This window comes from Lepidochelys kempii, chromosome 3 (assembly GCF_965140265.1).
Source record: "Lepidochelys kempii isolate rLepKem1 chromosome 3, rLepKem1.hap2, whole genome shotgun sequence".
NCBI lineage: Eukaryota > Metazoa > Chordata > Testudines > Cheloniidae > Lepidochelys > Lepidochelys kempii.
In genome coordinates this window covers 80,176,708-80,192,390 of record NC_133258.1, presented here as the reverse complement: position 1 = coordinate 80,192,390, position 15,683 = coordinate 80,176,708, and the positions used below count along the sequence as shown (strand labels likewise).

The 15,683-nt window shown below is 43.6% G+C and overlaps 1 protein-coding gene across 3 annotated transcripts in view; it reads right to left on the bottom strand.

Annotated features, from left to right (window-relative positions):
- LIN28B (lin-28 homolog B) overlaps positions 1-15,683 on the bottom strand; it is a 178,319-nt gene that overhangs the window by 51,732 nt on the left and 110,904 nt on the right. For all 3 annotated transcript variants that reach the window (XM_073335159.1, XM_073335160.1, XM_073335161.1), the window contains one exon: positions 11,293-11,477. In XM_073335159.1, coding sequence (XP_073191260.1) covers positions 11,293-11,477 — 185 coding nt within the window. The remainder of the gene's footprint in view (positions 1-11,292; positions 11,478-15,683) is intronic.

Below are 15,683 nucleotides of genomic sequence, written 5' to 3'. Positions count from 1 at the left end.
CGATAACTCAAAACACCCATACTTGCATGCTGCCTTTTCACTGTAAAGGAAAAGAACTTGCCCTACACTCAAACACTGAGCCTACCGTCCTGGCAGAATACCACACTTGTGAAATTTAACAAGCCCTTCATACTTATTCACAGGATACCATCTAAACCTATATTTCCCCTTAACCATCATTAAACCCACAGGCTGCTCCCATTTCCCAGTTCACTTCTGACAATTCCTGAGGCAAGATGCACACCCCCAGTGCCTTACTACTGAGACAACCGACACAATTTTGCAATAAAATGATGCAGACTAGCTCCTCAAGGTACACGTCCTTTCTTTACTTGCAAATGTGGGGGTGTGGGGCCAAACCCTGATCTCCTCATATCACAATTACAGCTCTGTGAGCCTCCTCAAACTAATCCCCAACTCCTCAGCTCACAAACACACCTCTGCCCCACCTCCTGTCTCCACCAGTCAAACCATTTTGTACAGCTCATACACTGAATGCAGCTGCAGTACATGTGGATAATTCCCAGAAGCTACTGCTAGCTCCATAGGGGCAGAGTTAAGCTTGTGTGAGTGTTAATCTTAACTCTGTGGGTATGTCTACACAGCAATTAAACACCTCTGGCTGGCCCTTGCCAAGGGGGAGGGTCCCAGAGCCTAAGCTCAAGCCTGAACATCTAACACTGCAGTTTTAGAACACCACAGCCCAAGCCCTGCGAGCCTGAGTCAGCTGACCTGGGCCAGCCTCAGGTGTTTAATTGTTTTTATACCCTCTGTTTTCTAGTTTTCTGAAGTCTGAATTTTGCTGCACGGGATGTTCTGGAAGGATATTAGTTATCTGTCACTGGGAAACCTTAGATCTGCATTAACAAAGTATTTTGCCATTTAAATGCACTCTTATTTACTGTTATTTTTAGGAACATGAATAATGTTTTCAAATTATTTACTAAAATATTTATTAAATTAAATAATACCTCTACTGAGGCCCTGCATTGGTTCTGCTGGACTGTGCATAAATGCCAACACACTCTCACTCTTAAATCCTTTCACTTTATCCAATTCCTCAAAGAGATTAGGAAACATTACCTCAGGAATATAAGAAACAGTATATTATCTGTTTCACTCCATTTATAGTGCTTTCTTTTAGAACAGCTGGGAGTAAGTACTAGGCCTGGTAGTACGTGTATGCAGAGAGAGCTGTCAGTTTACAACTGACATGAAATGACAAGCATGTGAGTGTGTCACTGGTATGGGAGACAGCTTGAAATCAAAATGCTCTCTTTTTGTTTTGTTTTGTTTTTCATTAAATGGATACTGTCAACATCATTTTTTAATGGACTGCTTAAAAAAATGTTCCAACAGAGCTCCCTTTCAAGCGGATATCCTGAATTTAAAAATAAACCAAACAATTCTTTACAAAATATAAGGCTTTTTCCTCTCCCCAATTCCTGATTTAAGAAAGTATCCCTATTCAGGCCAAACCTGCAACCACATGCTTAAGTCCCACTGAAGTCAACAAAACTTAAGCATATGTTTAAAACAAAGCATGTTCTGATGTGTGGTCCTGAACAGGGATGGTCTCCAAGGCAAGCTTAAATGCTTTCTTGATTTGAGGCCCTAGTGATGCTACTTGGAGTCTTCTGGGTGGGCACAAGAGCACCAATGTCAAACATGCTGAGGTCCACCTTTCCTCCATCACCATTCTCCCTCTGCAAACTCCTGCCGGCTACCCCTCAGTTTCAGCTGTTTTGCTGCTGTTCCTGGTAAAATCCCCATCTTGCAGAGCCTCGGGAAGGGTGTGCACATTCATCAAAACAGCTAAGCCAGGGGTGGGCAAACTTTTTGGCCTAAGGGCCACATAGGGGTTCCGAAACTGTATGGAGGGCCGGGTAGGGAAGGCTGTGCCTCCCCAAACAGCCTGGCCCCGGCCCCCTATCCGCCCCCTCCCACTTCCCGCTGCCTTACTGCCCCCCTCAGAACTCCCAACCCATCCAAGTCCCCCATTCCTTGTCCCCTGACCGCCCCCCTGAAACCTCCCACCCTAAACTGCCCCCCGGGACCCCACCCCCTATCCAATCCCCCCTACTCCCTGTCCCCTGACTGTCCCGACGCCTATCCACCCCCCCACCCCCTGTCAGGCCCCCTGGGACTCCCACGCCTATACAACTGCCCCCTGTTCCCTGACTGCCTTCCAGGACCCCCTGCCCTATATCCAACCCCCTCCCCCGGCTCCCTGCCCCCTTACCATGACGCTCAGAACACCAGGTGTGGCACCTGTGCCGCCCTGCCAGAGCCAGCCCCGCCACCGCACAATCTAGAGCACCGGGACAGGCTGGTGGCTCTCGCAGCCATGCTGCCTGGCAGGAGCTCACAGCCCCACCGCCCAGAGCACTGGTGGCATGGCAAGCTGAGGCTGTGGGGGAGGGGGGACAGCAAGGGAAGGGCTGGGGGCTAGCCTCCCTGGCCGGGAACTCAAGGGCTGGGCAGGATGGTCCTGTGGGATGGATGTGGCCCACGGGCTGCAGTTTGCCCATCTCTGAGCTGAGCTGACTACGCACAGTGCTGTCAAATGCACAAATCAAACACATTAAAATATTCAGGAAAACACTTTTTCTTTTTAAATCACTTGTAAGTTATAGTGCTCCTAAGCTTTCCTGGTAAGAACACTAGGTACAAATGGTGTGCTGAGACCCCTAACTACCATGCCGACCAATACTGTCTCATTGTTTCTTTGTGCTCACTCTCTCTGTATCCATCTGCTGTCTCTTTCTTATACTTAGATCATAGGCGCCAACTCTGTGGGTGCTCCATGACTGGAGCACCCACAGGGAAAAATTAGTGGGTGCTCTGCACCCACTGGCAGCCAAGCTCCCTCGTCCTTGCCTCCTTCTCCCCCCCAGCATGCCGCATCCCTGCTCCTCCCCCCCCCGCCTAACAGCTGTTTGGCGGCACTTAGGACTTTCCAGGAGAGAAGGGGAGGAGCAGGGACACGGCATGCCCAAAGGAGGTGGCGAAGAAGAAGCGTGGCAGGGGTGGGGACTAGGGGGAAGAGGGTGGAATGGGGGCAGGGATGGGGGTGTCGAGCACCCACCGGGCAGAGGGGAAGTCAGTGCCTATGACTTAGATGGTAAGCTCTTTGGCGCAAAGACCATTTTTTGTTATGTATTTCTTCAGTGCCTAGCACAATGGGGCCCTGGTCCACAACTGGAGCTCATAGGTGCTACTGAAATACAAATAATAAAAAAATTGTAATAACATTTTCAGGAGTTTTTCAAGTTGACGTAGCCCTTCTAAAAAACCGCCTCAACTTCTCTGCACAAAAGTGACAGACAGAAAACAGACTTCCATATGGAGAAAAGGAAAGGAAAGTACAAAATAAATAAATAAAATGACGAGTCTGGATATAAAGTCAAAAAGAAACCCCAAATAGTGCTGATAATCATAAACACAGACAATACAAAGTAAAAATATAAAATGGTTGAAGTATTGTAAAAGTATAAAAAAATCTGACTGGACAGTTTGAAAATATTGTCGTATGCTCAAGCAAATCACACTAGGATCCTAAACTAGTCAGAATACACAGAAGAACTGAGTAGAAGATACTTATTACTAAAAAAAAAAAAGGCAATGTTCTGAAAACAACTTATGTAGCTAAGAGACACATCTGCTGTACAAAGATTCTGCTTCTGATTTTTCTACTCTACATAATGCTGTGTAAAAACGATACATTCCTACTGAACAGATGTGTTGCTTGTGTGTATGTGGTATTGTATCTACTTTAGAGAAAAGTTTGGATTGCTCATTATAATGTAGCCATGAGAAATTTGAGGTCTGATACTTTTTATGCATACATCATCAACAGAACTGATAACTAGCAGGTCCCATTCTGTCTTTATCCCACCTTTCATATATATCAACAGGAATTTTTTTGGATAAGCACTGAATAACAAACCAGGTAAACTTCAGGGCTTGCCATTGAGTTTTAAGGCCCTGATTCAGCAAAGCACTAAAGTTTACATTGAAGCATGTGAGCCATCTCATTGAAGTCAGTGAGCCAGCACACATGCTTAAAGTTAAGTATGGTTTAAGTGCTTTGCTGGATAAGGGCCAAGTGCTGCCCTCCTCTTTATATGTGCAATGATACTGAAAACAGTATTCAGAGTGGTAGCCGTGTTAGTCTGTATCAGCAAAAAGAACGAGGAGTCCTTGTGGCACCTTAGAGACTAACACATTTATTTGAGCATAAGCTTTTGTGGGCTAAAACCCGCTTCATCGGATGCATGCAGTGGAAAATACTGTGATGGTATATCAGCTAGAAAGAATCCCACTTGACTTTTAGACCATATTCAAGTGAGTTTGCTGGGCTGGCAGTTAAAAATGTGTCTATATATTACATTAAAAAAATATATTAAAAGCAAGTTATTTAGGTTGCAAAGCCCTCAAAAGTTAGAAATGCCAGATTTACAGTTGCCTTTGCAGCCTTAACTCTGTTCTCTTACGCATCCATCCAATGCACTGAATGAGGCAGGGATCTTGTTGAAAAATAATATGGGAAAGAATGTATCACAATGCACGTGCACAAAGGGCTGAATTAAGGTTGCACAGGAAACTTTATATCTGGCATTTCCTAGCTATGAGTGCTTGACTTTGCAGCCAAAATGTTCTGTTAATTTAGGGTTTTTTTGTATGCAATACGCTAGCTTTTTTTTTTTAGAAGGGAAAAAAGTAAAACACCAATTCTATTATGTATAATTGTAACAATATTTCAATGCTGAACCTTCAACACTGTAGTATAGACCTTCTACCATTTGACCTACAGAGCTTCATACATTAGCTGGCAGCAGGAGACGGGCTGTTATCCCAGAGGGGAGCTGCTGGTGCAATGTGCTGGGTTGAGGGGTGAAGCCCAGCTTGGCATCACTCTCTTCCTCCCCACAGGACGTGGGAGTCTCCTACCCTGCCCCATGTAACAGGGGGGATAGACTACTGGGTCCACATGCTGGGTCTGGGGGAATTATGTGGGGAGCTCAGTCTAGCCTGGTTCTTCTCCCCTCTCCCACAGCTACCACATCTGGCAGTTCCCAGTGCAGAATCTGCTGCCACCACTTGAGCAGTGATGTGACTATGGCTCTTTAGAATGTTCACAGTCAGCTGGTATTGTGGCAGGCTGCCAACTTTTTTCCTGAGTAATGAGAAAGAGAATGGAAAATGTGTCTTATGTTGCTGTTGCTGGAGCTGAGAACTTCTCTGTGCCCTCTGCTCCTGCAGGGGGCCTTGAGCACCCAGTCCCCCTACTGGTGGAAGCATTCAGCAGGAAGTCTATTGGCTGAAAGCACCCTGTTGGAGCAGAGGGCATGTCTACGCTGCAGCCAGGAGCATGCATCCCAGCTCAGGTTGACAGACTCATGCTAGTTCAGCTCCAGGTAGCGCACTAAAATCAGCAGTATGGACACTGCGGCTCCAGGCTGAGATCCAGGCTTGCCATCTGAGCTTGGACACAGGGGGGTGCTGAAAGGCAGTATGGCTAAGTGGATGAGATTTGAATCTTCCCTATGAGCTACAGGGTTGTGAGCCCAGCTCTGAACGAAGTGATTTTATGCAACCTCTCAAATTTCCGGAGGCAGGTATAAATATGCAACCAAGAATCAGGCTAGGGATAACGAGGTTAGTTCAATCAGGGAGGAGGAGGCCCTCTTCTAGCAGTTGAGGTGTGAACACCAATGGAGGAGAAACTGCTTTTGTAGTTGGCGAGCCATTCACAGTCTTTGTTTAATCCTAAACCGATGGTGTCAAATTTGTACTTTTGTAGTGATAATTAAGATGGCCCATTTAGACAGTTGACAAGAAGGTGTGAGGATACTTAATTTAAAGAAATAGATTCAATATGTGTAATGACCCAGCCACTCCCAGTCTCTGTTCAAACCCAAGTTACTGGTATCTAGTTTGCATATTAATTCAAGCTCAGCAGTTTCTCGTTGGAGTCTGTTTTTGAAGTTTTCTGTTGCAAAATTTCTCTTTGAAGTCTGGTCCTGAAGTTTTTTTGCTGTAGGATGGCTACTTTTAAATCTGCTATTGTGTGATGGTGTATATTACATTAGTGGACACCGCACCATAGTAACTCTGACCATAGTAACTCTAACCCAGGAACCAATCCATGCAACAAATCTCGATGCCAACTCTGCCCATATATCTACACCAGCGACACCATCACAGGACCTAACCAGATCAGCCACGCCATCACCAGTTCATTCACCTGCACATCCATCAATGTAATATACACCGTCATGTGTCAGCAATGCCCCTCTGCTCCCTAGGTGTTCACACCTCAACTGCTAGAAGAGGGCCTCATCCTCCCTGATTGAACTAACCTCTTTAACCCTAGCCTGATTCTTGCTTGCATATTTATACCTGCCTCTGGAAATTTCCACTACGTTCATCTGACGAAGTGGGTTTTGACCCACGAAAGCCTTATGCTCCAATACGTCTTTTAGTCTATAAGGTGCCACAGGACTCTTTGCCGCTTTTACAGATCCAGACTAACACGGCTACCCCTCTGAAAGTTAATTTCAAACGGTTAAAGTGTAGCAAAGTTATAAGGAACTGAAAATAGTGGATTAATGGAAAGTGTTAGGCAACCTTAACTGGAGGCATTGCTACCAATTCTGCCTGTAATGCACAACTCTCATTATTAGTTGAGTCCTTTATTATGGGATGGTCAGCAGAGACTCGGTGCAGTCAGGAACCAATAGAGCTCACATCACAGTTAAACAATCCTTCTGGCCTACCATCCTGATAATTGTTTCCTTGTACAGCATTTTGTACAGAGTGTGAATAATCATTCAGAAGGAACACTATTAAAGAACCCTGGAGAGAGTTGCACCCAATTCTTTCTGGCTGAAAGGACAGTTGCCATAATATGTCATAGTTGCCTTTTGGGAGTTAGACGTTGAGGGGGAAAAAATGGCAATATGAAAGTCTTAGGAGACTTTCCCAACTGGAGAGGGGCCTCAGACAGAAGGTGATGACTGGAAACAAAGAAAAGGCTATTGAAAAGTTGGCGAGAAATGGACAGGAAAAGAAAGAATGGGGAAAGAGAGATTAGTAGAAATAAGAGGGCAGGAAAAAATGCACAAAATCTAAAAGCAAGCATGGAAAAGAGACCTAGGGAAAAGAAAAGATCAATTTTTTTATTTTTAGGATACAGATTTATGAGTTTCTTTTGAGAGACAGTGTGTTCAAGTGGATTGAGCAAACGACATGGAGCCTGCAATAACTACGTTACTAAACTTCTCTGACTTTCCTTTTCTGCAAAATGGCAGAACTGTAAATGCTATCAACCTTATAGGGCTGTAGGAAACATTAACCTCTTGTCAGTGAGGTGCTGGTACCATGTCATAAGAACATAAGAATGGCCATACTGGGTCAGACCAATGGTTCATCTAGTCCAGTATCCTGTCTTCCAACAATGGCTAATGCCAGGTGCCCCCGAGGGAATGAACAGAACAGGGCAATTATCAAGTGATCCATCCCCTGTCGTCCAGTCCCAGCTTCTGGCAGTGAGAGGCTTAGGGATATTCAGAGCATGGGGTTGTGTCCCTGACCAGGCTAGCTAATAGCTATTGATGGACCTATCCTCCATGAACTTATCTCATTCTCTTTCGAATCCAGTTATATTTTTGGCTTTCACGACATCCTGGCACCGAGTTCCACAGGTTGACTGTGCATTGTCACAACAAAAGGATACAGGTCTCCCATCCTTTTCTCCAAGACGTTTCTCGACGTTTGTTCCCTCCCATGTCACCCACATGGCCCAACCACTGGGTGCCTTCTTTAAGCTCTCTCTGCCAGTTCTTTCCTCCATTGATCAAATGACCACCCTACGCTCCTTTCTCTACCAGCCTTCCACCCGTCAACTTTCCAAATGTGGTTCTATCTGCCCCTCCTGCCCCATCACACGCCCTCCCTTTCAAGTTCTCGTTCCAACATCTCTATCCTGGCTCATCTCTCTCTGCCCCTCCATCTGCCACCCCTATTCCCCCCAAATCCCTCTAAATTTGAGACAGCTTTCCTAACAAATAGAACATTAGATTAACCCCCTTGAGAATGATTTATTCACGGGGTGGAATTTGAAATTACCAGACCCTGTATCATGGAACTTTTTTTTTTAATTACCTGCCCAGTGCAGCTAGTTATATGACCTTGCACAAGCAGCAGTTTGACACAAGTCCCGTCAGCAATACCATTCTACCCTCACCTTTGCGTACCTCACACCAGATACCTCAATTTTACCTCAGCTGACTGACCAGACTGTGGGCTGTTAGTGACCATCACCGTAGGATCCTCAGCTGCAGATTGTTCCTCAGATTCCAATATTAAATCTCCAGAGACTTTTTAAACTGATCTCTGACTCGGGGTATGTCTAACACTGCAACTGTGCCAGTGTAGCACTTTCATGCAGATACTTCCTACATTGACAAAAAGGGGGTTTCAGTCAGTGTAGTTAATCCACCTCTCCAAGAGGTGGTAGTTTGGAAGAATTCTTCTGTTGACCTAGCTGTGTCTACAGTGGGTATTAGGTGAACCTAACTATGATGCACAGGGTGCAAAATTTTTCACACCTCTGAGCTATGTAGTTAGTTTGATCTAATTTGTAGGTGTAGACCAGGTCTCAGATAAAAAGCAGTCCCAAATGACAGTTGATGAGATTAGTATTTTGTTATTTAACCATACCACCAAGAATTAAACTTGCATTAAACTTGTTTAAGGGGCAGTCTTTTATATTTAATAAAGACAGTGCTCTCCTCCTGCTCCCACCCAGAGGTGACTGCGCTGAGATTCCTGGATTTCATTAGGAGTGTACTAAGTATTTTGCTCTCTTTTTAAATTTTGGTTACAGCTAAGAGCTGGAATTATTGACAGACCCTTCTCATTACTGATGCCTAGTTCCAAATTTTAAACTTCAGACATTTTAGTGTAGTTAGAATTCTAAGAACAGAAAAGTGTTTATTTTTTTCACCCTCCCTAATTCACAATCAGTGTAAAGGTTTTGTCTTCAACCTTCTCAAAAATAATCAACTTCAAGTAGACACTAAGCACAAAGAGGCAGTGGTGCAGTCTTGTGGCTAAGGCACTGCACTGATACTCAGGACATTGGGGCTCAATTCCCAACTCTGCCACACACTTTTTGTGTTACCATGGGCAAGTCATTGATTTTGTATCTCTGCCCCAGTTTCTGACCTGTAAAATGGGGATGTAATATTTCCTTTCTCCCAGCCTTCGTGTGTCTTGCGCATTTAGATGTTAAGCTCTTTTGAGGCAGGCAGTGTCTCTCGCTACATGTATGTACAGCACATAGCAGAGCAGCATCCTCATCTTGATTTTGGCCTCGAGACACTACCACAGTAGGCTGAAGAGATAGAGGATGGGTAAGGGAGATCTTTCCTCCTCCTGGGGGGATGCTTTGGTACCCTTTTCTTTGCAAAACTGTACTTTGTTCCAGAACTCACATCATCTGTGAGCCATGCTATCCCTGTAAGTTTTCTTCCTTGGTTGAATACCTCAGGGTAAAGGCTGGCTGTTGGAATGCTCAAGTCTGGACATTCGGGGAGGCACTAAGCATGATCAGTGCTTCACAAGGTGTCCTTTTCTTGATCCACATTGCCATGGCTATACATGCTGGGCAAAGCTGCGGAAAGTATGGTGTCAGGGTTCCTTCCCCACTCTGAACTCTAGGGTACATAAGTGGGGACCTGCATGAAAACCCCCTAAGCTTATTTTTACCAGCTTAGGTTAAAACTTCCCCAAGGTACAAACTATTTTACCTTTTGCCCTTACACTTTATTGCTGCCACCACCAAGCGTCTAACAAATATATAACAGGGAAAGAGCCTGCTTGGAAACGTCTTTTCCCCCAAAATCCTCCCAAACCCTACACCCTCTTTCTTGGGGAAGGCTTGATAAAAATCCTCACCAATTTGCATAGGTGAACACAGACCCAAACCCTTGGATCTTAAGAACAATGAAAAAGCAATCAATCAGGGTCTTAAAAGAAGAGTTTTAATTGAAGTAAAAGAATCACCTCTGTAAAATCAGGATGGTAAATACCTTACAGGGTAATCAGATTCAAAACATAGAGAATCCCTCTAGGCAAAACCTTAAGTTACAAAAAGACACAAAAACAGGAATATACATTCCATTCAGCACAGCTTATTTTATCAGCCATTTAAACAAAACAGAATCTAATGCATATCTAACTAGATTGCTTACTGACTTTTTACAGGAGTTCTGACCTGCATTCCTGCTCTGGTCCCAGCAAAAGCATCACACAGACAGAGAGAACCTTTGTTTCTCCCCCCCCACAGCTTTGAAAATATCTTGTCTCCTCATTGGTCATTTTGGTCAGGTGCCAGCGAGATTATCCTAGCTTCTTAACCCTTTACAGGTGAAAGGGTATTTCCTCTGGCCAGGAGGGATTTAAAGGTGTTTACCCTTCCCTTTATATTTGTGACATATGGAGACTTAGGTGCCATTGAAATTCACATCATACAGCAGCTTTTGAGTGGAAAATACCCCCTGGACTAAAGTACAGTCTTTATAGCGGCATAGTCAAAAGCATCATGAAACTTCTTCAGACCATTAGATGTAGAGTTGAACTGGGAGTGGATAGATAAAGGGTGAGATCCTGAGCTGATGTGAATGAGTGCAGCTCTGGGATTTGGCCCATAATCTGTAAAATTACTTTAAAAAACCATGAGCTGTTCTGCAGACCATCAAAAATTAAGGCATTTGGAAGCACCCAGAACTTTGTTCATTAAGTGAAAATATAACTAACCAATTTATATACCAAGTTAACATTAGCTTTTCAACCTAAATTGCACAAAATGTCTTCTTCTTCAGATGTACAGTACTAAAGATATCCATGTAACAAATGCATGCATGCATTCATTTCTGCATGCTCTTATCTCAACTGAGTGTTACATCGCTTCACCTGTCTTCAGTGTGACCTCTCTTTTTAGTCTAATCACAATAATTTCAATATAACCTTAACATTCCTTTGCAAGCTCTCCCCAACTCAGTATGCAAGGATTTTAAAAATGAAAGCGATCAAATGAGCAAAATGTATTTCTACATATACAGATCAGGATATCTAATCAAAGTAGTAGGCAACCTGTACAAACCAAACTTGCACAAAAGGGTTTCCTGTCACATATGAATGAGTATTGAAAATACAACATTCAGAAAAACTCGCAAAGAAGGTGGGATGGAGGGGAGGAGAGTAACAAAGTAAAGTAATTACCTATCTCCCTTTGGTTTTCTTTTCTGTACTGTCTTCCCTTTGGGTCGTCTCTCACTTCCTAAACAGGGGCTCCCACCAGGGCCTGTTACCCGTATTGATTCAAGGCCTTTGGAAGATTTCTTAAAAGTAAATTCCACTGGTTCTCCTTCTTTTAGGCTTCTAAATCCTTCCATGTAAAGCTTGCTCTGTAAATAGGAAAAATATTCTTGGTTACTATTGCCTTAAAAACAAAGTTGACAATTAAAATAACAGGACAACCTTAACTTTCCTGTTATGTTTATCCTACAAGACACAGGTTGAATTGGGGTTCCCTTAATAAGATCCACTAAAGAGTCTATACTTATGGTCATGGTGAAAACATTCTTCAAGCTTAAGAAATAATGAGATTCTCTTTTTGGATATGAACAAAATTGAAATAATAATGTCCTTATTCTCTGCTGAATTGATGTGGGCTTTTGGGCTGTACAAATCTAAACGTGCTGTATGCTCATACAGTGCTCTATAGAAACTTTCTGCAGTTTAAGGCATTTTAATAGAAACAGAGAAGACAAAGCAAATAGGTTTTTTTTTAAAAATAGGAAGAAAAGAGAGCAAATGCTCCCTCTCTAAGTGAACCTAGATATTGAGTTCTAGTTGATAATCAAAATGCAACCTATAAAAGAAAAGGGGGGAAAGGAAAGATCAATTTTCAAACTAGCAGAAGTAAACAATAATGAGCAAAAAGAATGAAAAAGGAGCTACCAACAAAATGAATTGCAAAAGTTAACTCAGTTACTCCAGGTGAACTGCTAAGTTAGCATTCATTGCCGGTAAAACCTATCTTGTTGGTATGATCTGGGTATGGATTTATTCTTTAATCCAAGAAAAGCAAATCATCATCACCAGGGTCAGAGAAACAAAACAGCAACACTGATAATCTTTTGGTATATACTTCTAGTGTGAAATCCTGCCCCAATTAAGTCAATGGGAGTTTTGCAATTGACTTGAATGGGGCCAGGATTTCACTCCTCACCTCAAATCCTCTGAATGCTGTATAATACTAAATCTATATCCAAGGATAAATCTGCTGAATAAAAAACTTGGATGAAATGGTTAGCAAGTTAAGTGAAACAGAATAGAATGTAAAAAGGAAGACAATAATAGACTCTGGTCTTATTAAATGTTTATTCAAAATGTTATATTTAACACAGACAAGATTAGTGGGATTATAAAGTGAGTATTACAGAATCACTGGCAATACCCAATACTTAAACTGGGCTTTTATGTTTCTTATAAAAACTAAAGGGAAGGGAAACAAAGAGGGGAACACTTTTTTGTTGTTGTTATTGGCTTGTGAATACTTCAGAATAGACAACACATCTGGATTGACTCATACAAGCTACCCCGCCAGTACTCTCTTGGCTAAACCATAGAGTCAACAAAGGGAAGCAATCTTAACTGTGGAGGTAGGATGCACTGTAGTGGTCTGGAAGGTAGCTGGACACTAAAGCTGTCAATGGTCAACATTTCTCCATTCAACCACATATAGGGTAGAGCTGGAGAACATCAAGGGATGCTCTTGACCACACACAGGCAGCAAATAGTCCAACATCGCAAGGGAAATTGTGGGGACAGTGAGTCTATACTAGCCTGCTAGGACCCCCATTTGTGTCAGCTGAGCCTGGCATCCCCTTTGTAATATCTTCTGTGGGAAGTACAACGAGGAAGCCTGGTCTTGTGGTTAAGGCATGGAAGCCATACTGAGACAGGAAGATTTGGCTCCTGTTCCTATCTCTGCAGACTTCCTGTGTGGGCTTGGGCAAATGAAATCACTTAATTTTTCCATGCCTCAGTTTCTCTATCTGTAAAGTAGCCACTATCAAATACTTACCTATCTAACAAGGTACCGAGAGATTAAATTAATGATTGTAAACCTGTTTGAAATATTCATTTGGAAGAAACTAAGTGAGTACACACACAGGCATGCACACAGTAAAAGAACTCCTATCTACTGGGCTCCCACAGTCTACTGAGCAGTGGTCATTCGTGGTGGTACGGGAAATGTACTATTGGATTCCAATGCACTATGAGTCACAATATCAGTTCAGGCTGACAAAGGGATCTGGCTGCCTTTAGGGAAGGAATTGCAGGTTTTTCAGGAGCTACAAGCACAGAAGATTCATGGATCCACTGGTTAGGATGAGGAGGGCTCGGGCACGACCAATCCTGCAGCTCGGGTAGAAGTAGTTGTTGCACCAAGACGAACACGTGTGAAGCGAGGAGCAAACACAGGCCTCTTCAGGTCAGAGGGGTGATGTCTGCAGTGTAGCTGGGAGCGAGTGTCCCAGAGTAGGCAGGTAGATGGGGTAACTCAGCTGGAGCTAGGGCGCTAACAATAGCAGCACAGATGATGTAGCACAAGTGGCAGCTCAGGCTAGCAACTCAAGTCCAAGCCCGCCTGACCCCTGGCTCTGAGCCTGGGGCTAGCCATAACAGCCTGTCTGCTAGTTTTGGCATGCTAGCTTGAGCAAAGCTCCTGCAAGTCTGTTAACCCACACTGGGAGGCTCACTTCCAGCTGCAGTGTAGATGGCCTTAGTGCCCACCGTTTAAAAGGAAAAGACAAGAAAGGGAGGAGTTTGCAGCTATCAGTACTCCACTTTGTGCTTTTGGCAGTTGCTGGGAATGAAGGTAAAGGTGCTGATAAGGATGATCCAAAGTGATCTAAGATTATCGAAAAATATAATTGGAATGCAGTATTTATTATATTAGCTTGTGTGATCTGCAAAAAAGATCTAGGAAGAAGCACTCCGCTTTAAAATATCTGGATAGAATTAGAGGGACTCATGCCACATGTGTGTGATTTCCAGGCGTCATTATAAATTCACAGTATGAGCAGGGGAGGACACGTTCAGCCACTGATTGAAATGGACTCCTGCCTCCAACTGGCCCATGATATAGGCCTTCACTGCCCACTTCATAGAATCACAGGACTGGAAGGAACCCCGAGAGGTCATTCAGTCCCCAGTCCCCTGCACGCATGGCAGAACTAAGGATTATTTAGACCATCCCTGACAGGTGTTTGTCCAACCTGCTCTTAAAAATCTACAATGATGGAGATTCTACAACCTCCCTAGGCAATTTATTCCAGTGCTTACTCATCCTGACAGGTAGGAAGTTTTTCCTACTGTCCAATCTAAACCTCCCTTGTTGCAATTTAAGCCCATTGCTTCTTGTCCTATCCTCAGAGGTTAAGGAGAACAATTTTTCTCCTTCCTCCTTGTAATAACCTTTTAGGTACATGAAAACTGTTACGTCCCTTCTCAGTGTTCTCTTCTCTAGACTAAACAAACCCAATTTTTTCAGTCTTCCCTCATAGGTCATGTTTTCTAGATCTTTAATCATTTTTGTTGCTCTTCTCTGGACTTTCTCCAATTTATCCACATTGCTCCTGAAATGTGGTGCCCAGAACTAGACACAATTCTCCTGTTGAGGCCTAATCAATGAGGAGTAGAGCAGAAGAATTACTTCTCATGTCTTGCTTACAACACTCCTGCTAATACATCCCAAAAAGATGTTTACTTTCTTTGCAACAGTATTACACTGCAATTGTTCCCTCTAATTTTTTCCATCCATGTGTGAAACGAATTTTGTTACGTGCACCAATATAGAGGTAATGTACAGATGTGCACCACCCGTAGAAACAAAAAAACTAGATATAATATATATATTTTAAAAGTTACCATAGGGATAATTACTCCAGCCAGGACATGTTAGGCATTTTAGAACTCACTACTCAAAGAATTAAATTTGAGTGTAAGAGAGAAATAAAAATTATGAAATGCATAGACCAGTCAAAAAACTGAAATAACAGCACTTTGAAAGAATAAAATTACAGAGAATATATGTGCATTGCAGGGAGTACTGTACCAAGAAGTAACAACAACAACAACAATAATAATACAAGTATGTGTTGGGAGGTCAGTGTGAAAGACAGAGTGTGTGTGGGACAGAGACACACAGTGTGTGTGTGTCTGAATGAGAGAGAGAGAGACGTGTGTGTGTGTGTGTGTGTGTGTGTGTGAGAGAGAGAGATGTGCTTCCCCATTAAGTATGCTGCCCCTTTAAGTAGATTGGCACTCACCAGTCTGAAGACTGCTTGTTCAGACACAGCAGCAGCTGCCAGCAAGCTCCATCCCACACCCCACTCCTGAGCCCTGTCGTGTCTCCCCACCCCCACGGAGATGGGGTATTGGGGAGGGGGACACTCTGACATCAGCATCCCCAGCTCCCCGCCCTCCTCCCCACACTCTGCACAGGAAGCAGGAGGCTCCCAGGAGCAGCTGCCCAGAGGCTCCAAGACAGAGGGCAGGAGCAGTGTGGCGGGGTGGAGGAGGGGCAACTGAAGTGTGTG